This window comes from Arachis hypogaea, chromosome 18, assembly GCF_003086295.3.
Source record: "Arachis hypogaea cultivar Tifrunner chromosome 18, arahy.Tifrunner.gnm2.J5K5, whole genome shotgun sequence".
Classification (NCBI taxonomy): domain Eukaryota; kingdom Viridiplantae; phylum Streptophyta; class Magnoliopsida; order Fabales; family Fabaceae; genus Arachis; species Arachis hypogaea.
Genome location: NC_092053.1, coordinates 113,932,927 through 113,956,390, shown reverse-complemented (window position 1 = coordinate 113,956,390; position 23,464 = coordinate 113,932,927). Strand labels below are relative to the sequence as shown.

At 33.0% G+C, this 23,464-nt stretch overlaps 1 protein-coding gene and 1 non-coding gene across 3 annotated transcripts; one reads left to right on the top strand and one right to left on the bottom strand.

Annotated features, from left to right (window-relative positions):
- Positions 1 to 12,039: 12,039 nt before the first annotated feature.
- On the bottom strand, positions 12,040 to 22,671 carry LOC112773010 (telomerase reverse transcriptase). 2 transcript variants are annotated; one of them, XM_072226342.1, is made up of 11 exons: positions 22,320 to 22,671; positions 21,572 to 21,652; positions 20,459 to 20,524; positions 20,214 to 20,382; positions 19,252 to 19,700; positions 18,621 to 18,753; positions 18,293 to 18,437; positions 15,992 to 17,243; positions 14,041 to 14,591; positions 12,637 to 12,909; positions 12,040 to 12,510 (listed from the first exon to the last, which is right to left on the bottom strand). In XM_072226342.1, the coding sequence occupies exons 1-11, from the start codon at positions 22,623 to 22,625 to the stop codon at positions 12,234 to 12,236; spliced, it is 3,702 nt and encodes a 1,233-aa protein (XP_072082443.1). In that variant the 5' UTR covers positions 22,626 to 22,671; the 3' UTR covers positions 12,040 to 12,233. The 2 variants fall into 2 exon arrangements, with proteins under 2 accessions (XP_072082443.1, XP_025673836.1); XM_025818051.2 differs by having other exon boundaries at positions 14,047 to 14,591.
- On the top strand, positions 17,977 to 18,063 carry TRNAS-GCU (transfer RNA serine (anticodon GCU)). The gene has a single exon. It is a non-coding gene; the product is annotated as a tRNA-Ser (tRNA).
- Positions 22,672 to 23,464: the final 793 nt, after the last annotated feature.

The following is a 23,464-nucleotide window of genomic DNA, read 5'->3' as shown; positions in this document are numbered from 1 at the left end:
AAGAGAAAAGTTGTAGCCCTGAAAGTAAACGTGAAGGAATTTGAGTGGAAGATGAAGGTTGCTGCAGTGTTGAGCATGGTTGGTTGGGTTGGTTGTTTTTTTTTCTGGTTGCAGATTTCGTTGAATCAGAAGCAGGGATTACCTTATTTAATGCCTCTAAAAATGAGTTGATGAAAGTAGGGTAGAAAATAGGACAATTTTAGTTAGGATGAATTTAAGCTTTAATTAAATTGTGTTGTTACTTGAGCTTTTTGGTTTGAATGAAATTGAGTTTTGTAAATTGACATCTATTTTATTAATGAAAATCTGCTACTATGGCTGGACAGAATTTATGTTTCTGACTTTGGTTTTTGTAGGTTGGTTTAGGTTTATGTAAGTGAAAGTGTGTATCTGTAATTTGATAAGAAATTGGTAATGACACTGTATCTGGTAGCCTGGAGTTATTACTCAAGAATTGTGTCAACATAATTGGCATACCATGACCTGGTTTAATAATGCATAATATGCAATATGCAATATTGATTCACCACAGTTTGAGCACCTCTGGATCTGATCCCTCCTAGACAAGTGAGTTTGGCTTCTAGCCTCAGCTTCATCAGGTCCTCTCTTCCTCTTCTTTACTGGTCTGTGGCTAGGCTTCCAATAGCGTGGTGGCATGACATTATCAAAGTCAGTCTTCTCCCACAAATATGGGCCATTGAGAGGGTTGATTACTGAATCATAGCACTTGATGTAGGCCGCTTTCTTATAGCAATCATTGACATATGCATCCATATCAAGACCTTTGAAGTTGATGCAGCTGATGGCATGTGTGCATGGAATGCCACTGAGCTGCCACTTCCTATAAGAACACTCACGAGTAGACAAATCAACAGTATATTTGCTCAAACCATTAACAACCTCATATGTCTGTGCAGTAGACCAATAAGGCCTCCACTCACCAGCTGACCTGCCTCTTCTCTCTACCTTCTTCCTAATTCGAGGTAAAATTGTACAATTGAACTTTTGAATTCTTTCTTTATTAACAGCCTATCTACTCATCAAATACATCCTAATTTCTTCTAGCATAGTAACAATAGACTTTTCCCTAGACTCTACTATTGCACCATTAAAGCTTTCACACATGTTGTTTACAAGAATATCACATTTGGAATGAAAGTTAAACCTGGACCTACTCCAAAATCTAGGAGGAATAGAATTGAAATGCCTGTGAGCCTCCACATTGACCTTTCGGATGACTGCCATCTCTCTCTCCCAATCCTTCCAGTGTGTAGCCTTTGCACACCTCCACATCAATTGCTTCAAGTGAAGCCCCGAAAACTTTTTCCTAAAGTTGCTGTACAGATGGCGGACGCAAAATCTATGGTCTACACCTGGGATGACTTCATCAAAAGCGGGCAGTAAACCCTAACAAAGGAGGTAAACAGTTCATGTATAAGAATGTTATTAATCAAAATTAAGTGATTCAAAAAATAGAAGTTAATGCAATAATTATTTATCTTCTGCTGATCAGACATGAAGGTTGCTCTACCAATTGTCTCAGACCTAAAATCATCAATTAGCAGCTAGAGAAACCATTTTCAGGTTTCTTTAGTCTCTGACTCCACAACGGTATAGGTGATAGGAAGCATTTGATCATTAGGGTCCCAACCTATAGCAGTCAACAACTGTCCCCCCTTGAGGTGTCTTGAGAAAATAGCCATCTAACCCAATAAACTTCCTACAGTGCACAAAGATTTTTTTGCAAGCCTCTAGACATACATATATTCTTTGAAATATGCAGAAGTTGTTCAATGAAGAGTGTTGCTGCTCAATCTCAAAATCAGGGGACTTCTGTACCTTGACCTTCACTATTGATCCTGGATTAGCCCGCAGCAACTCCGAACAGTAATCAGCAATCCTCTTATATTGCTTTCTGTACGCTCTTTGTATTTCATCCAATGCAGCTTGTCTTGACCTAGCTGCCATTGAGGTTGTAACTGTCAGATTTCATTTCCTTTGTGCCTTGTTCACCAATTTCTTTATCTTCACCTTTGGATTATGTTTCACCTTCTTCTTAAAGGCTTTACTTAGCCACGAAGTATGCATTATCCCAACCCTATGCTACTGGCCACAAGTATGCTTAAAGTTTATGGACCTAAGCTGCCAAGTTGCTTCCTCGCTCATTTTTGCAGCATATAACCAAAAAAGACAACCCGGCTGACAAACAGCCCTCAGTCTAGCCAAGTCAAGCTTGGCATACCTGAGTCCCCTTCTTGTTTGTACTGCATAAGCTATCACAGTGTCTTTAAGTTCCTCTCTTGAAGCAAACACAGTTCCCACCTCCCACTTGTAACTCGTCATGTCTTTAACATCTTTATGAATTGGATACCTCCTCGTTTCATAGTTATCTTCATGTTGTCTATCCTCATTATCTGAACCACCACCAACTTCATACTCCAAATCTGCTTCATCGATATTGAAGCCTTCCTCATCACTAAAATCACAATTTACAACCCCTTTGCCTTTATCAACCCGATCACCATCCTTAGCACTTGTCAATTCCTCAAACCCACTCTCATCATCATATTCCTCTCCACTATCTGTAAAATGAACATCGTCTGTACTATCAACCTCAAGATCAGACGAAATAAACTCCTCATCATCATTGTCATCATCACTGTTCGTCTCATCCCGTGCATTTTCAGCATACACATCTGTTTCTAAGTTATCTCCTTTATTAACTTGTTGCACATTAACATTTTTCACCTGTTGACCTTGTTCACCCTCATAAACCACCAACTGATTCCTTGGATTTTCCTCTGTTTTGCCTCCAACATCAATATACCCAACTCAGCATCTTCAACCTCATGCACCACAAACATCTCAACATGACTCCTCAACTTTGCTATTCTACACATCTCAAGTGCATCTCTATCTGTAGCAAATAATTTCATAGCTTTCTCTAACCATTCACCAGTTGGATCCTTATACCACAGAGCTAAAATGTTCTCCTTTGTGTACCCAAACTACCTTAACTCTACATAAGCCTCAAATACAGACCAGCAATTACTCTCAACATCTTCAAATCAGTGTCTTTTGTCCCTCTATATACTGCAATATTCCATTATCATATCTAAATCGACCCCATGGTAGACAGTCAGATTAAAGCTTCCATTTCCTAAAGAGAAAAAAAAATTAAATCAAACCCTAGTAGTTTTAGGAAACTAACCGAATCTATTACAACATTATTACGTTCAAGCTCCACAAAATCGAAACCAATGCTGTATACATACCTGAATAGCGATGACAACAGCGGACCGACCTCCTTCCACACCCTTGCTAACGCAGTCCAAATGCAATAGGGATACTCCTCAGGTGACGATGAACCTCTGTTAGGGCATCATTGAAGATGAAACATCAGCTTACAAGTGTGTAATGTCAATGATAGAGTGAATGCCTTTCGCGGGAATGAAAACGAAGCGTTAAAGGCTCGAGGGGTAAAAGTGTCCGAAAAAATTCGTTAATAGAGGGGATGATGATTTTAAAGTGTTTGTAAAGTTTGAGGATGATTTTAATAACAAAAAATGGTCGGGGACGAATTTGATTTTCACCCCAGACCATAGGGACAAAAAAAGTACTTAACCGTACCCTTTGAATTATTATTTTGATTTGAATTTAAAATAAGTAGTTAGTTATCTTATCTTTGTATTCGAAAGATAAGATTAGGTTAGTTTTGAATTTGAATTCTAGAATTTAGAATATAAATATGTGAACCTTGTTCACAAGAGAGGGCAGCCAGGAGGAGGATCTTCGAATCCAAATCCCATCCAACTCCTCCGTAATTTATTTTCATTGTTTTCTTTTCTTTTCCATGGGTAACTAATCCTTTGTCAAAGGGTTAGGAGCTCTGTTTATGTTTTCTATGGGTTATTAATCTACATTTATTTTATGTTGAAGTTTTGCATTGATCTATTTCATGATTGAGTTATTCGTTATTCATTCGGATTTGTGGTATCAAAAGGTATGCTAATTTCTTTTGAATTATTTTATTATAATTAGAAAATTTGATATTTGAATTAAAGCTTGAAAATTCTTTTACGTGACTCTTTGAATTTGGCTAGGAATAGTGGTTCAATTAGTGTGCGACACATGTATGATTTTCAATCACTCTAATTTTAAATAAGTGACATATAATTCGGATTAGAACAACTTTTGAAAATTGTGTTTTTCTTCTCAAGATTTAACTGTACAAGACTAGCTTGAATATGTGATATGTAATTCAACCTAAGGACTACTTTTAAATCTTATTAGAAAACTAAACTAGTTTTTGTGCTTAATCTCTTGGTTAATTAATTGACGACTAATTAATGCTTGAGAAACTGAGAAACCAAGGAATTGGAAATCAGTTACTAAAGATTTGTCATAAAAGATCTTTGCAAACTTCAAGATAATTAAACAAGGGTTGATTTCTCTAAAAGCATAAACATCTCCGAAGTCCTTGACTCTTACCATCACTGTCTTCTCTCAATTCAACATTCAAGCTCTCTGTCCATAAGCATTCAAGCAATTAAGCACCCAAGGTTCTCAAGCTCTCAACAAGACACAATATTGCTCCCCTCAAATCAGGTTTTATTAATCTAATTAGGAATTTAATCTGATAATTGCTTGCTCAATCCTTTAATCCTCATGGGAATGATATCCACTCACCGTGGTATTACTTGAACGACCAGGTATACTTACTGGTACCCGTGAGCTTCAATTTTCACTCATCACCTCTATATTTTCAAACTCAACATACAACTCAATCTTTGGCTATCGCACATGAGTCTGCCAGTGAATACGAAACATATTCTACATACTTGCTTCGTCAATGATCGGCATAATATCAAACTGTATTAGACTACCAAATACTATAACGAAATTCCAGTACATAATATTGCTCACTCTCCTTAACGTATCGTTCTCTATGCTTTGACAGAGACCGTTCTAAAGCTCTATGAACGTCATGGTAGTGCATGGAACCACAAACAAAAACGGATTCTCACATGCAAAGCTCACTCCCTCATGAGTATTCCGTACAATCTCACCGTTATGATACACCACCAAATGCCCCTATTTCCAATAAAAATACCAACAATATTTTTATATTATAAAAAATTGCCTGAAAATACTACCAATTTAATTTTCACCTTCACCCTAGTTATCTTTAATTCCAATGAAAATGAAATCTTTATAAAAAATAAAAGAGACTAAACTACCCCTATCTAAATAACAAAACCCTCTTTCAGATTTCTCTCTTCCTCATTTTAGATTCAAATTAAACCCTAGCAGAGACACTTTCTCTGCCTCTTCTCCAAATTCATGGAGGCTTCATCGGCATCGGCGCCGCTTCGCCGTTGAGTTGAGTTTGCATAACCACTGCACACCTCATTCTAGAGGGAAGATGTACTTCGATCTCTTTTTCGTTCGCTTTCATGTTCCATCATCTTGGTTCTCACCGTCGCTGCATGCTCACTGCTGTCACTGCACCTCTGGTCGAATCCTCCTCGTCGTGTGCTTATGTCTAACCTCTCTCCTTTGTCTGAGCTCGGTTGCTCGCGCATTCTTGCCTCCACGTCTGCTCGTGTTGTCGCCGCGCCTCCCTCGCCTCTCTCCCTCCTCGTGTATCAGCAATAACCATCAAAGAGAGTTTAATCTGTCTTCTATAATTTTGTTTATCTTTTTCAAGCACAAAATCTTTTTTTTTAGGTGAAGATATTAATTTGTTAGTGTTATAATTGGCTTTCTATTAGAACATGTGATTTGATATCGTTTATGTTTAGATTTTTTTTTTATTTGTTATTTATTTATTTATTTGCTGAACTCTGTTTATGCTGTGATTTATTGGCATGAGAGTTTGTGTTAGGTCTAAAAAATTTTGTCAAATAATTATCACATAAACTTTGTTGTTAGTGTGTTATTTGAATTGGATAGTTTAATATAAATCGCATGTGGAGCACAATGCAAAAATGTTGTAAGTGGCTAATTAATTTTTAGTAGTTAATTCATTGTTATTTTCGCTGTTAATTTTATTGTGATTTTGATATATATAACTTGTGACCAAAAGCAGTTAATTAAGTCTTGTATAGGAATTAAATTGAATGTTAGTATGTTACTATCACAAGTGATGGTGTGAGTTAAATTTTGGTAGATTATATGGTTTATAATAAATATAATCTTGCCAATTAAATGGCGATATTGTTATTCAATGCTACTATCAAGTGATGGTGTGAAGGTACAAGGATAAATGATTGCACGTGTGTTAATGAATCTAAGTTTTGGATAATGCTCTATTCTAATGGAAAAAGAAAGATCAAAGTCAAATAATGGAAATGGGATTCATAAGTTTGTAGCGTTTTTTTTTTCCCCTTTTTTCGCACATTCGGATTTTTTTATTGTTGTTGTGCATATAGTGTTATAGCATATATTTATTGATTTGTTGTATATATAATTTTTAATGGAAAGGAATGTGCGTTGAAAGTGCAGTTTTATAGAAGACAATTTCTATAGATAAAACTGTAGATGGCACTGTAAAATCTGAATTTTATTAGCTTCTTTTGATTTATTTTTATGAGTTTCGTGTTATCTGTAGTTGATTATAAACAAAGCATGCAGTTTTAGAATATTGATCCTTGAACTTATATTTGTGGCTAAGCAATAAGCACTGTTCTTTCTATTATTTTTTTTAAAGAATAAAATAGGATGTGAATCCTATTAATGAAATTTTAAAGAATAAAATTTCAGTTCTGTAGTAAAGATGAACACGTTTTGGATAGTTATGGCTATTACGACTATCAAGAATTGACATTTGCACTAGTTAGACGTCAATATAGCATTTTTACATGGAGATCTCAATGAAACTGTCTATATGAAACTTCTATCAAGCCTCAAAATTCACAAACTAGGTCTAGTATGCAAATTAGATAGATTCCTCTATGGATTAAAACAAGCAAGTAAATAATGAAACATAAAGTTTGCTGGCTATCTAACTGCTGGCTACACTCAATCTAAGCATGACTATAGCACTTATTTGCATAACTTGTTCAAAATTAAAGATTTTGGGGAGCTCAAATACTTCCTTGGCATGGAGGTAGCTCGAAGCAAGAAGGGCATTTCCATTTGTCAGAGAAAATACTGCCTCGACTTACTGCAGGATTATGGAATGCTTGCTGCCAAACCAATATCCACTCTTATGGATTATACCACTCATTTGTCAAAGGACTCGGGAACCCCTCTACCCTCAACTTCAGAATATCGCAGAATTGTTGGAAGACTCTTATATCTAACAAACACAAGGCCTGAAATTTTTATGCAGTATCTAGATTAAGTCAATTCTTAGATTGTGCTACAGATAAACATTTTCAAGTAGCATTGAGAGTGTTGAGATATCTCAAAGGAGCACCAGCAATGGGTTTATTCTTTTCTTCAATCACTGACCTCACTCCCTCTGACTTCTCAGACAGTGATTAGAAAACATGCCTAGATTCTAGAAAATCCATCACAGGGTATTATTTTTTCTTGGGCACTTCAATAATTTCATGGAAGAGTAAAAGGCAAGATACAGTTGCAGCATCATCTTGTGAAGCAGAGTACAGGGCATTGGCTTTAGCAACAAGAGAGGCGCAATGGCTTCGTTACACGATGAAGGGGACTTCAGATTGACCAACAACGACCAGTGATGATTTATTGTGATAGTCAATCAGCATTACATATAGCTGCTAATCCTGTTTTTCATGAGAGGACAAAGCTTCATATTACAAGGAATAAATGGCAAGAGAGGGTCACTAAGTTGCTACCAGTAACAAGTCCTTATCAAGCAGCAGATATTTTAACTAAAGCTCTTGCACCTAGCCTGTTTCAAAACTGTCATAACAAACTTGGACTATTATTGGACATTTGCACTCCAAGTTTGAGAGGGGGTGTTACATGATCAATAGTCATTATACATTTAGTTTAAGAGTATATTTCTACTCCAAGTTTGCTAGATGATAATTAAGTTAGTTAAGCTTAGTTTGTTAAAATTTATACAGTAGGTTAGTTTGTTAGTTTTTAATTGTAAACATATATATATTGGATAAAACCTGAGTAAATGGATTTTTTGCGTGGGTTCATTCTCTCATTTGGAGATGTCAATGCTCATGTTTTTTCTCTGGGAGAACCAACTTCTTCTTCCATCTCTTTCTTCTACTTTCTAGAACTTTCTTCTCATTCTTTCACCATTCTTAGATTTCTTTAGTTTTCTTCCTCCATTTTTCACTTCTCTTCACATCTAAGCTTACACGACATAGATGATGAGAATTGCTTCACCTCAATTCACGGTTCTTTAACAAGATCAAAATATGCATATTTGGAGGAGATGGTGGGATGCTCTACTATATTGAGACGAGTGATGCTTGGAGTAGATGGAGAAAAAGACATCACATTCGATAATTGTGTTTATTTTTCAGTAAAATATATTTTTTGTCCTTAAAGTTTGACAAAAGTTTCAAAAATACCCTTAAGTTTTATTTTGTTTCAATTTTGTCCAAAAAATTTTCGATTTGCATCAAATATACCCCTGGCAGCTAATTTTTCAAAGAATTTAAGACCGATTCAACAACAATTTTATAAAAATAACCCGTCAAGACAAGCAAATCAAGTATAATTTTTCATGCATTATTGTTAGATTGATCTTAAATTTTTTAAAAATTTAGCCGTCGAGGGTATATTTGATGCAAATCCAAAACTTTTGGGACAAAACTGAAACAAAATAAAACTTAAAGGTATTTTTAAAAATTTTGTCAAACTTCAAGGACAAAAAATATACTTTACCCATTTATTTTTAAATGTGTGAGACTGTCTATTGTAACATTGATTTTATTTTGTTGATGTATTTGTGTTCTTGTATAAGAGTTGTGCATGTATGCTTATTAGTGTTAATAAGTTTTTATTTTTGAGACTTCTTTATAACTTTGATTTGGATAATAATAAAGCTTTTTAATACATATGTGGTTAGAATTATTGATATTTATTTTAGAAATTTAGATAAGTATTTTGTGCTAATTTTAATTGTGATCATGTTAATTTTAATTAAAGATATTTGATATTAAGAATATTTTAGTAAATTTTAAAAGTTAGAATTAATAATAATTTTAATTAAATATATTTGTTATTAAGAATATTTTAGTTAATTTATTATTAGAGGTATTTTTGTAAATTCAAAAAAATTCAATATAGAAAGGTAATTATATTTGATTAGATTTATATTTAATTTTTAAAGAAAACTAGAGTCAATAATAATTTTAATTAAAAATATTTGATATTAAAAATATTTTTAAAAATAAAAATAATTTTTTTATCCAAAAATAATAATATTGACCTTTTAATTGAAAATGTATTCATATGTAATTTTTTTATGTGTTTATTAAGTTTAATTATTAATCTTTTATTTTGAATTATTAAAAATAATTTTGATATATTACATAATTAGGTAAGTATTTTGTATTAATTTTAATATTGATAATATTAATTTTAATTAAAGATATTTGATATTAGAATTATTTTAATAAATTAAAAAAATTAATAATAATTTTAATTAAATATATTTATTATTAGAGGTATTATAATACATTTATTATTAGAGGTATTTTTATAAATTTAAGAAAATGTTAATGTAAAAAAATAATAATATTCGATTAGGTTTCTATTTATTTTTTTAAGAAAATTAGAAAATATTTCATATTAGGAATATTTTTGAAAATAAAAAAAAAATATTTTTACCCAAAAATAATTATATTAAATTCATATTGAAATATATTTGTATGTAAAGTTTTCATGTATTTATTAAGTTTAGTCATTAGCCTTTTAATTTGAATGAATAAAGATAATTTTAACATATTACATAATATGATAAAAAATCTTAAATTTAATCAAATAAAAAATTATTCATTCTCAAAAATATTACATAATATTATAAAATATTAAATTTTATAAACCAAACATAAAAATGCTATATTTTAAATAATCTTATTCTTAGACATTATATTTCTAATAAAAACTAATATTTGAACCCCACTCACCCAAAAGTTTATGGTTAGAAAAGAACTTCTAATTTTTTGCTAGTGATAGGGTTGAAAGTGAAGCTCGCCTAACAAAAATTGAGCTAACAATTGAGTTTATCTCTTAAGTTCAAGCTCGACTCATTGAAAATTCACGAGCTGGTTCAAATAATAGGAACATAATCTATAATTTTATATCAATAAATTATAACTTATATATTTTAAAAATATTTAAAAAAAATTAATTTTATATATTGTTTATCTATTAATAAATTATAAATTTTTATTTATGTCCTATATCAAAATTATATATAAAAAATAAATATAAAATTTTAAATAATTAAGATTATATATATATATATATATATATATATATATATATATTATCGAGCCAACGAACTAATGAGCTGAACTTATCTAAATTCAAGTTCGACTCATTTAATTTATGAGCTCAATTTCAAGTTCAAGCTTGGCTCACCGTCTCACGAGTTTAGCTTATCGAGCTATTATCGAGTCGAACTCGAACGAATTCATGAACTAGCTTCACTCATTTCCAGCCCTACTCATGAGCTGGCTTGACGAAGTGTGGTCGAGGGAGAGAGTGGCCCTCAATGTTTAATGAACTGTAGATAAGTTGCAATCCCGTGGCACTTCTCAACATCCTTTTCAAATTCAGAGTAGAAAAATAATTTGGAAACCCTTTCTTCTAATATGGTGAAGGTAAATTGATATATCAGTATATACACGGATCACATTTGGCTGGGTTTGGGTGTGTGATTAGGTATTCAAAAGGAACCTACATTATAGGATTCTATAGGTTTCTAAAGGTGTGAATTCTTTGCTATTTCAAGGGGATTTGTTTTAGTTTGAGAGTGTGACTTTAAGTCAGTCATTTGTGAAACAGACTCCCTAGTTTGGCTTTCTTATTGTTCAACAACATTCTTCGTCTTTTAGCATTAGGGATGGGGATCCAGTGGTGATCAGAGATGGGAGGTTCAATTTAGTTTAATAAAAATTGAAGCTAATTCGAATGCGGACATGCTTGCTAACTGTTTTAAATAGTTAAGCAATGGAGAGTGTGTCAAGAAACTCTTTTTCATTATGCTTTTGCAGTTTAGCTCCATGGGTTGTGCTCTCCTTTGGTACTTTTCTTCTTCTTGTTCATTTTTTTCAGGCAAAAAAAAAAATTTGTACCAAAGCCTTCATATCCTCTTTTATAGAATTGTTTCTTTCGTGATATAGATAATTTAAAAATAAAATTATAAATTCATCTATCAAAAAAAATTGACTGGATATCACCATTTTATTTGAGAATAAGATGAAATGGATATAGGAATTGAAGAACTTGATCTAAGTTTTTCCTTAGCAAACCCAAGTTTAATTAGAAAGAAAGAACAACTAAACTCCTAGAGAAATGCTACTTTCAAGATTGTAATTAGTATCCTAAGAACACTCTGGATATCTAATAGTACAAGTTTTTTGAGTTTTTCATACATTAAAAACTTAGAGTACCCTTGATTTGTATTTTTATTTTCTATTTTTAACTCCTAATTTTTCTTTTTTATTCACAAAATTTTAAAAACAAAAAATACTAAAAAATAAAAATAAAAATAAATAAAAATACAAACCAAAGACATCCTTAATTTTTTATCATTTTTTTCATAAAAAATTTTTGTATTCTTGAATTCTTAAATCAAAATACTAGTTAACTAAACTCAATTTAAGAAAAAAAAAATATGTATATATTCAAAATCAATCATTAAATCAATTATTATGTATTTATATATATACACATATATTGTTTCAAATATTTTTAATATGTATTTCATATTTCAACATATATTATATATGTATAATTAATCTAAAAACTACCAACGAGCTATAGCTCAAATAGCATAGTTTTCCTATACTCATCTAAGAGGTCGCGGTAGCATCTTGTCTATGCCACAAATTAATTGAAAATTGCAGCATAAATACAAACTAGCACAAAAATTAGTAATTTTCTCTGCCCATTTCTCTTGAAAAAATAGTTCACACCGAAACAAACTACTTTTCGGACAAAAGTAATGCATATTTTACAAAATCATTTTCGTGATGCAGGGTAGAAGTGCTTATCAATGTTTCAACACAAAACTAAAAGAAAATAGCTACATCCTAAAGGCCTATCTTTAGGAACTAATACTTGATGCTCCAAAGCAAAGTGTTGTTTTTGGCATTAACTGCATAAATCAGGTCAGGTGTCACACACCTAGATATCTCAGGTGATGACAACAACCTTGACCTTAATGACGCAAGCAATGCCTTATGACGCGATTCCTTTCGCTTCAATACTTGTACGTACGCATGAAGCCCAAGCCATTGCACTTCTTGCTTCTTCAACTTAAGAATTGGCCGGATACCAGAACCGAGACGCATGGAGCGCATCCTTTTCTTTATCAACAAGTACATATATCTGGGAGTTGATCATGAAATGAAACAGTTGAGGTTTTTTGAACAAAGAAAGTCTGTTTAGCAAATCAGATGTATTGCAAAATGCAAATACCACTTCAATAGTATGAATATGATGCAATAGCCATACCTCAAAGATCTCCAAATAATGTCCGAACAATATTTTTTCGGAAGTTTGCAGATGAATGTCAGGTCACGAATATAACAATGAAACTTCATAGCACATAACACAAATACTTGATAAATATTCAATCTGACAACAGCATCTGAATTGATATTCGAATCGAAGAATATAGGATGGCATTTAGGTCTTAAAAAGAGGTACAACTTCTCCTTTAGATTAATGCCTGGATTTCCTTGCCAGCAAACTGTAAGTGTTGAGCTTAGATGGTTATTTAAGTACCTGTTTAGTAAACAGAATCACTTACTGACCACAGAATCCATAAAAGAGACATTATGAATAAATTAAATCTAGATAAATATGTGTCAATCTAGATGCTTAGACAGAAAAAAATCTATTAACATCCTGCATGAAAATACTGTAAGTAGATATCTTTGCATGAGATGATTATCACAAGTAATATCACGATTCAACAAGTACCTTGAAATTTGTAATTATAGATGAAGGCACATAAACTTATCAAATTAAATCAATCTATCGGCATTGAGTCTATTTATCTAATTAAATCCCTCCAAGCTCCTAATCTTGATTGTCTGTATTAATAGGTGGAAGATTATTTATTCAATAACAGAATAACATTTACAATCTAAAACACAATAATGCCGGAGTCACAACCTGTATATACTAAAATATACGATGGACCCTAATATCAAGTCTGGGCAGCCATAAAGAAAATAAGATTATTAAAACCTATGATATCAGCAGAGCCAAACGGAGCTGAAGATATCATTATAATATTATCTTTCTAGTTAATACTCACTTGGTCTCTCTAGACACAAGTGTGAGTCATTTTTTGGTCTATATAAATTTTAAAAAGTCAAAATAATTCTTGGATAACAAATGTAAGTCAAATTGGTCCCTTGAAAGACTAACTTGACTTATAGGAAGAGACTAACTTGACTCACATTTTTTTATTTATCGGAATTATTTTGACTCATTTAATCTATGAGAACCAAAGTAACTCACCTATGTACCTACAGTGATCAAAGTGAGCATTAACCCATTATTTTTATGGTACCTGTAAGATCCTGGTAACACTGCAGCTAATAGATAAAACAAATAATAGAGTACAGAATAGAAGATGAAATAGAAGCAGAGGGGCTGGTTGATATCATTAAGATATCATTCTTGTCTCTGAAAATATATTAGGGAACGTAGTATGAAATATGCAAAAAGGGGGAGATACAAGTAGCATTTGAGAGGCTACTACTCTCCTATTGGTTCTGTCCAGCCTAATTTCCAAGCTAAAACCCTCTATCTCTCTTCTCCCTTTTATACAATCTCATTTCTCATTTTCCTTAAGCTGAAAACAGGGATACACATCATATGCTTCAGTTAAAGTTCTGAATACACATTAACCTTGTGTAGTCAGCCTGAATTTCCATAGTTGAGGAGTTGATTAGCAGACCACTCCAACGAATAAATGAAGTTGCACCATCTTTGCCCACATAAATCCTGTTCAAGAGGGAACCTGACATCTGTTCTACATCAAAGTTTGCACCAAACTTACTCTCATTCATGTAGCAGTTATAAGCACGAAATCCTCTTTGCATCCTGGACAAAAAGCTAGCCGCCTGCTTCTTTGAAGTTGATATAAAAAGAAAATCATCAATAAATCGCATTAGTAGATAACATGGAGATGAGACTTTATCCCCACTATTGGTGTTCGCAGCATCATTATCCTTGCAACTTCCAGATTCAAGTGCCCTTCTAAGAAATGGGAATATCACATGTTGCTCCAAATGTCCATAATAAAAGGAGCAAAGCAAAGTAGATAAAACACCTCCCTGGGGAATACCAACACCTTGCAAGAAAAATTTCCCATCAAACTGCAACACATTGTGCTTCACATGCTCAGTAAGATATGAAAATAGCAATTTCTTCCTCACGTGCTTCCGACGCTCCTGAGACATTATATAGAGTTCAATTGGGCATAGTATAGAATATTTACAAAAAGTTTCTAGCTATAAATAGTTATCTAATAGATAATTAAGCACAATATATTCAACTAGGACCACGGTTCGTGCATGAGATACGGGGAATAAAAGGATTTTCCGTTACTTGAATTCAGATTAGAATAGAGTTAGCATCAACTATGTCTTCCAATCTGAGGTTTCTTAAGGATATAGTCCCTTCAATTATAGGAAATACTGAAATAGAGAGGACTGGATTTGGTTACCATAGCGTACATGTGGCAAGACAGAAAGTGTCAGAAAAGAGATGTGGCCTTGAAGAGATTGGGCTGGTTTTAGCTGACCAATTTTGTCATTTGGTTGAAGATGCCTGAGATAGGCTAGCCTTATTTGATACAATAAGACAAGAAAAGCCAAGCCCAAGGATGAGAGCCCATTTAATATCCTCCAATTCCATTCCAGATTAAGTGAGCCAATTGATAGATCTTTCACTTAGTGAGTGCTGGCTGTGGAGTGGGAGGGAGGGAAAGGAAGGTGTTTAACTGTATCTATGAAACTATTTAACTGTCAACTCTACCTTCTGCGCAACAAAACTTAAATTCATAAAGACAACCTTTGGTAGTAAGGATGGGTAGAAAATCTTATAGAAGTTGCTAACCGTTCATGTGCCTCAATATAACAGTTTAAGTTTTCGGGATAAGTGGTTTCATGACGGGTATCAAAGTTTCTATGACCAAATGATCTAGAACCCCATTTCTCTTATAAGAAAGAATTTAGCATAAGACAAAAATAAATAAATAAATAAAATAAAAAATAAAATAAAAACTATGCAAAATTTCACACTGTAAGCCCAAATGAGGATCTTTCAATGAAGGTTTTGATGTGAATTCACATAATTGGAACATGAAAAAGAATGAGGTTAGTGGGGATTTAATATGAACCCAAAATCCAAGCACAAAGTTTCAGCAAAGAGGCATACTAATAAATTAATAATCATTTTCAAAATGACTTGAACATACGATTTACTAATGCATCCCCAGAAAGGGTGCAGACCAAACTCTGCTTACAGAAAATAAAGGATTTACTACTAGAACACTGAATTAAGTTTTTTAGTCTATGTATGGTGCACACTCGGTAGCATTTTTGTTGGCTAAAATCAGGTGACAGCAATGCAATTATTAAAATAACTAGATATTAGACAACCATTCCGTAGTAAAATAAAATTTTAAAACATTATAAATCAGATGGAGGGTAAGAAAACCACAATCATAGCATGGCAGTTAAGTTTGAGAAAGAAAATTTATTACAGCACAGATGAGGGCACAAGGTGCACATATAAAGACTCGAACAACTTTCTTTTGTTGCCAACTGTGATAATCAGAAAACGATACCTGGTTGACAAAGACAGAATGCCGAGATTGAAAGGAAGTAAATTGTGTATGCCCAGCTTTGAAGGTTTCCAGCATTGTAAATTGTTTTTGAACCCACAAAGATTTCTTTGTGCAAACAATTTGATCATACTGCTTTAGAAAATATTCATCTTCCACAAGAATATCTTTCATTATGCCAAGCAGTTTCTCCTGATCAACAGAATCAAATGCTTTCGATACATCAGATGTGATGATAAATAGATTAGGCATATGTGTCAATCCCTTCTTCTGGCCAACCAAAAATGTGCATAATTTTTTGTAAACATCATTGTAATCAAACACTGAAGAACCTAGCTTCAAAGGATCCTTGCACTGAATACCTTTTAGAATGGTATGGGCATCACGAAGCGCAAAATTTACAGATTGATAGCGTTCAGAACTGGTTTTCTGCTGTGTTAATGTTCCCTCTCTTCGGGTATATTGAGCTCCCAAAGCCGAAGTAGGCATATGCAGTGGCATTCTTGATGAACCTTTGAGATTTGCCACCATCCTTACTCCATTTTCTTTTGGTTGAAGTCTGAGCTTTGAAAATCCAAATGGTCTGCCTCTAAGAATATTTTGTACAGCCACATTATCCAGAGAACTGTATCCACTGTCTTTGAAGCAGTCGATAGTTCTATTTGTCAATTTGTTCCAAACAGGTTTGCAATAATAGAAAACATCGTTCTTCCCTTGTTCACTTTCAGTAACATAAAAATTTGCTTGCACCAATGGTACAACAAGGAAAGAGTAGTACCAGAATATCCACTTCTCTAGAAGCTTACATTTAATATCATGTATAGCATTGCTCCATTTCCTAAATTCTTCATGAGACACTTTATGATGTCCTTCTACATATGTTCGAAAGCAAGCATTTTGACTATTCAAGAAATACTCATTTGATAGGAAAGGAAATCTTGAAGTTTTAAGTCCATGCATGCATAACTTTAAAGGAAATTTCTCAAATCTCCGTAAGTTAATGAACTTGAAAATGTTTCTCCTCATTATTCTCTGATTGGAAGGAGTACCTAATAACTCGTAAGGAACTAAACTCCTAGAAACAGCCCATATGAAAGATACCACTTGACTTTTCGAGCAGTATGACTTAACTGCCTCACACTGTGAATCAATTGCTTCAATATTATCTACACAATGCTTAGCCAAGATCTTTATATGCTGGCAACACTGTGTCCTACGAATGAGATGTTTAAACCACTTAACAAGGGAGTGGTACCTGCATAGCCATTGCAACTATTATATCAGCTTTACATTAAATTTGACTAATAAGGATTTTTATTAGTCATAGGGGATTGAACTTCGCCAATGAATTTGACCAACAAAAATTAGAATAATTCAGATATTAATTCTTACTGCCCCCTCTTTTACTACTAGTTTATACATGTTTAACAAGGAACCATATCAGGAAGTAGAAATCAAATCTTTTTCTACTACTTTCACTATAAAGGTCATGTCTGTGTGATAACCATCTCTCTTTCCTACTTTCCTGGCCTCTGGATATCACTCAAGATTATTGAAGGCAGCAAACACAAGACTCGTTAAAATCTCAATTCACTGCAGCTAAAACTTCCAGCAAATAAATATCCAAATTCCAGTGTGCAGCAACACCTTTACGATGAAGTTACATTCTAAGACCCTTTCTAAACATTAATAGAAATCTAAACATAGAATGAAATTATCAAATAATTTAGATAATGAATATAAAGAATATGAAAAATCTAATAATAATGATATACTATAGAAATAATAATGATATACTATAGAAAAGTATATGTATCTTATCTTGAAGGTTCTATATCTATAATGTTCGTTATAATACTGAATAGAAATCCAATCCATTATAAATAGAAAAAGAATATATAAGATCTAAACAAAAAAGTCTTTTTTCAACCCTACTTTGTTTGGTTATGCAATCTAACATAAACAATATATATAGATATCTCAATTGGGGAGAGATGGCTGAGTGGACTAAAGCATTGGATTGCTAATCCATTGTACGAATTTTTGTACCGAGGGTTCGAATCCCTCTCTTTCCGTTTCTTAAAAACCAAAAGGATTGGCACCATATGTCTTATAAAACAATTGTATAGCCAGGTTTTAAGTCCTGCAGTATGTCCAAAATCCAAAATGGAATGATATCTGCACAGCATATTGTCAAATGAAATTATCATAGATTTTTTTTGGTGACTTAATTATTGCAGATTTTACATAGAAGAATGCACTCTAATAATAAAAAATTAAAAAAAAAGGCCTGCTTCAACTTACAGGCATGCAGAACCAATGAGACATGAGCCACTACTGTGGAAACAAGGAATTGGCCGAGTGCTGGTACTTGCATCTACGAAGCCAAACACATCGCCAATGAGACTTTTTGAAGAAGTCAAATTTGGCCATAACGAATATAAAATATCTGAATATAGCTCGTGAAGGAAGCATATGTTGTTAGAAGGAGATTTATGCCCTTATTGTATCATAACACTAGCAAAATAGCATCTAACAGAATATTGAATTTGTGCAAGTGATTCTGAAAGACCTCTTAGAAAACAAATTTCTCATTTCACAATACACAGATTCAAAACACATTAGTGGATACGTTTCTTTGGAAGAACTGAGGGTGAAGATTCAATGTTGTAGAAGATAAGATGCCTTTTGATATCAATTGTCTTCTGAACAGCTGGAAGAGATTGCAAGAGTAAACAGCAAGAACATTGCCAAGTCATCTGCAACTAATAACACATAGAGGGGTTGATAATAAGCAACAAGTATATCTTGAAGATAGCTCATCACTAATTATTTTAGACAATATAATCCATCATTGACATGTCATTACCCCCTTCTTCATAATATTCACATAAATGTTTACAAGTCTTAACACACCAAGCCAGTAACTAATCAAAACATTTTGATTGTGGAGAAAAAGATAATACATATATAGTAACAAGTCACATAATTTTTACTTTAGGATGAGCTCAAATTTAATAAGATAATGGGCGAAAAAATCAAATTATGAAAATATAGTTGGGCCATTCACACCCAAAATATTATATTTGGATCTATCCCTGCATCAAGCCTAACTAGAATTTAGGATTGGCAAATAGCTATGGATGTATAGTCAAATAATCAATACGAGTAAAATTTGAAAGAGAAGGAATGTAATACAACAAATTTTAAGATAAAAATGTGTGCTAGCAATCTACATAATATTTCATAAAAACTATGATCACCTTTTCATGAAAACTTGGGCTAGTATTGTCACACTGAAAACTAGCATGAGCACAATCATTATTAGTAGTATGCATATTCCTATTAATAAGTAAACTGTTCTCATCAGTCATTGATTGCTTCTGTTTTTTGCTTCTGTGCCGCTGCCATCTAAATGCCCTAGATCTTTTTCCAAGCCTAGGTGTACAACTACCCAAACCTTGTTTCCCTTCTGATTCTGACTTTGTTATAACAGTAGCAGTTCTTTTTGGCCTGGGAACATCAGAGACATTGTTGTCATTGATGCTCTCGTGATGATTGATCATTAGGGTTGAAGAATCCACACTAGTTAAGCCAAGACTACTTGCAAGTCCACTAAGACCATCGGTGCTGTAAGATATATGGCTCTTTTGTTGCTTACATGTTAAGTTTCCAACATCATCTGATTCAGATCTTTTTCTTTTATTTGCTCCTGTTGCAAATAGAGTTTGTTACTGCAAGTTTGCAACAACTTACACATAATCAAGAGGGAAAAGAATATTTTCTATAATATTCATGGACTGCCAGGAAAGAAGCCACATGATAGATATAATATCAATCCAAAAAAGTAACAAGAAAATCAGTTCAGAACTGTACATAATACAGCAGACATGACCAACCCTTTTATTTTGTGAAATCAATAAATGGCAACACTATTAGAAATCTCAAGTAAAGTAACTTGCATCAAAATTATTAATTTAATCATGAGACATTTGGCCAATTGATGATTATAGTATTAGTACTCAAGTTTGACACTGCAGCAAGTTGGCATAAGATTAAAAGTCTCAATGAATTACAGAATGGAGTTCAAACATGCAAAATGCTTACCTTACATTTGAAATTCTGAATACAGTTACAAAGTCATCTTCGGTGTGAGAGAGAGAGAGTTAACAATGATAAAGTCATATGTTTGAAAAAACAGTACAACACAAACACTTCTGATTACCGCATTTATGAATAGAAGGATGTTGATAGCCAGACTTTGACGAGCACTTGAGCATCTCAAAGCATTTCTCATTGATAGGAGGACCTCCCACCTGATAGTGTTTTCCACGGGGAGCTGGCAGGAATATCGATGTATTGTTCAATAAATAAATCATAAGATCGTGTCCAACCTGAACAGATGCAAATATTTAACTATTTTTGTATGATAATAGTAAAAGCTCCACAAATTTTTGATATCATACATACTCTTCTTAACAGGCGACACCAAGATGCACAGCTTAAAAGCTCCACAATATGGCTTGAGCGTTTTCTCTGCATGTTAACAAAATTACCAAATTAACAAATGCAGCGCAAATACACATTAATAAAGACATACTGCTTGGCGTTAAATGCATGCTTCTACATATACTAGTTGGAAGTTAAGGAAAGAGAGAGGTAAAAAATTACAAATATAACTAATATGTCTAGTCTCTAAAACAAAAAGGAATGAACAAATCACACTACTTCTTGAGAAGTACTAATTCATAACCATTAACACTAGTTCATCCTCTTAGATAAGCAGTGCACTAAAAGGAATAGGTAACCAGCCTCTAGAAAAGAAAGTATATTACTCTTCGTAAGGAATTAAAGCATAACTATAATAAAATTTATCCTTATATCATCAATGCACCGAACTGAATCCTTCATTTTTCAGGCTATGTGATGTCCCAACTTAACAGTTAACAAAGTCGAGGAGGAAATAAATCCACTATGTCACGAAGTATGGCGGGCTGAAGAAGTTTTAAGCATATTTTGACATCAAGATTGCTACATACACATTTACAATTATGCCATCCCACATCTCTACAGTTTTCTCCATTTGATTAGAATAGGTCTTGTCTAGTTCTCTGAACGCGGAATACTCCAATGTCTTAGCATAAGCAAAAATTAAGTGCACATATAGCACTTTTGTTTCTCCCATCCATTCTCAAAAATCAGACGACAAACTAACAAGAAGCTTACCGAAGTATGCAGGCCTAAGACAGATAATCATAGTAAAAGAATTCAGGATAAACAAACCCAATAACTAATAAACCAGATCATCTTGCAGAATCATTTTACATTTCTGGATAAGATTCCCAGTATGTGAAAACATTCAACGACCTGCATGCCATCTAAATGAATGACATAGCATTACTTGAAATAACTAAGATCCAAAATAAAAAATCAAGAATACACTTAAAATGGAAAAATAGCAAGTGAAACAAAGATATAGAAATACCGAAAAAACAAAAGAACAGTATAGCACAGTGCTTAAGACAAAAAGGAAAAATTTTGACCAAAAACAAAATAGAAAAGAAAAATAAAGAAGCTTTATACCCTATCATAAGCAACGCACAACACATTGGTCTTAGCTGTTTGCCTTCTACACAGCATCTCTTCAATGACCTTACACACAATCTGAAATTCAGGAATCAGAATCAGCAAATATCCTAAAGATTACCTTAAAGCTCCAACTAGAAAACACCAATCCACAGAAAATAAACACTTTATACACTTTAACTACTAAAAATGCTTAAAACAACTCTAATGATTCTGTTTTTTAGAGCATAAAAAGCATATTCAACGATGATGTTTTCAGGAGAAGCAGTAAACATGTGATTATAATAGAAATGTTAGGGGCAACACCTTTTTATCAATATTAATCAACACTTTGGTTTAGAATTTAGAAATTAGTACATAGTGTTTAAAGTCATGTATTGGTCAAAAATGATCTTTTATTATCGTGGAGCATTGCTCATTATACTACATTATAATATTGAGTATCCAATATAAGCCAACACAACAAAACAGAAATCAACTTTTCCAACTCACAGAATACAAAAACAAAAAAAAAAACAAAAAACAAAAAACAAGAGCAAAGAAAGCCCTGCAGGAAGCGCTTTTAAATAAAATATCCAACGCATAAAAAGTGTAGAGGTTTCGCCCAGTTGAAGTGCTTACAAGCCAATAAAAAACTAATCTACATTTTCGACGTGAATATCTTGCTAACGGATCAAATAGAAAGCAGCTTTCAACAAATTCTTTAAACAAAAAAAAAGGTTTTTTTTTTAAGTGTAACGAAGACCTCATTTTGGGGGCAGGTAACAGGAGAACAGTGACAGAAACAGGGGACTGAAGGCGCATTTCCGGCGACGACGACAAAGCACTTTGTGAGGAGTTTGCGGTAATCGGAGGGGTCGTCGGGCCTAAGGAGGAACGACATGGCGTCGGCAGCGCAGCCAAGGCAACGGCGGCCATTGCAGCGGCAAAGGTCCGGCGATGCAAGCGGCGGAGGGAGCAGCGAGATAATGGTGTCGCAGAGGGTACGCGCTCGGTTACGGAACATGCGCCATAGGACGCCGGGTACTGTAGGCCTGCGTTTCCTCGCCATTTTCCCGGGAAAGTGAGGGAAAATGAAGGATGTGATTTCAAATTAGAGTAGGGGAAATTTGGTGGTAGACCGGACAGGCACACTTATGAGAATTATTTATTTTAATTTTAAAATATGAATTTAATTTTGATATAATATTTTATATATTTGTATAATTATACCTATTTTTTTTGCTACACATTTAAGTCTTTTTATGAACTAAATCTAAATTAAATAATAAGATTTGGAATAATGTTAGGCATCACTGATTTTTGTTATATTAGATCAACTTGATTAAACTTGGTTAATAAAAAAATTTGGATGTATAACATTATTCTTTTTCTAGGATAATTTGCGGGATTAATATTAAAAATAGTTATTTTACTAATGTGATGTTATATAATTAAAGAATTTTTTAAATAAATAAAATAAATATTTTATTTACCAAAATAAATATTTTGTTGCTTTTTTACCAAAATGCATTGTATCGGTCAGAATATATTAGAATTAATTAGTATTCATTAGAATTATTTAGTATATATAAATATTTATTACAGAATATTATGTCTTTATTATATAGATTCTCTTAGCACCTATAAATATCATTCTATATTTGTATCATTCACAACAAGTTGATACACACAAACTTTTTTTCTATTGCTCTCTTTTTCTTATCCTTTCTAAGATGGTATTAGAGCCATGATATTCTTCTTGAAAAGAATAGGTTATTTTTCTTTTGCTGAAATCACCGTATTTTTCCTACTTTTCTTTCGTGCCTTTTTTTTTCTTCTCTTTTGTTCATGCTTTGATGCTTTCTCATCTGAGCGATTAACTCATTCACTATTTACTTATTCTCGTAG

Bases quoted from the DNA above. Each gene is read 5' to 3' on its own strand.
- LOC112773010 (XM_072226342.1), bottom strand. From the start codon at position 22,625: ATGGCGAGGAAACGCAGGCCTACAGTACCCGGCGTCCTATGGCGCATG. The intron at 17,244-18,292 runs GTAAGTTGAAGC...ATGGCTATGCAG, and splicing joins CTCATTGGTTCTGCATGCCT to GTACCACTCCCTTGTTAAGT. The intron at 14,592-15,991 runs GTATCGTTTTCT...ATAATGTCTCAG, and splicing joins ATTCTGTCTTTGTCAACCAG to GAGCGTCGGAAGCACGTGAG.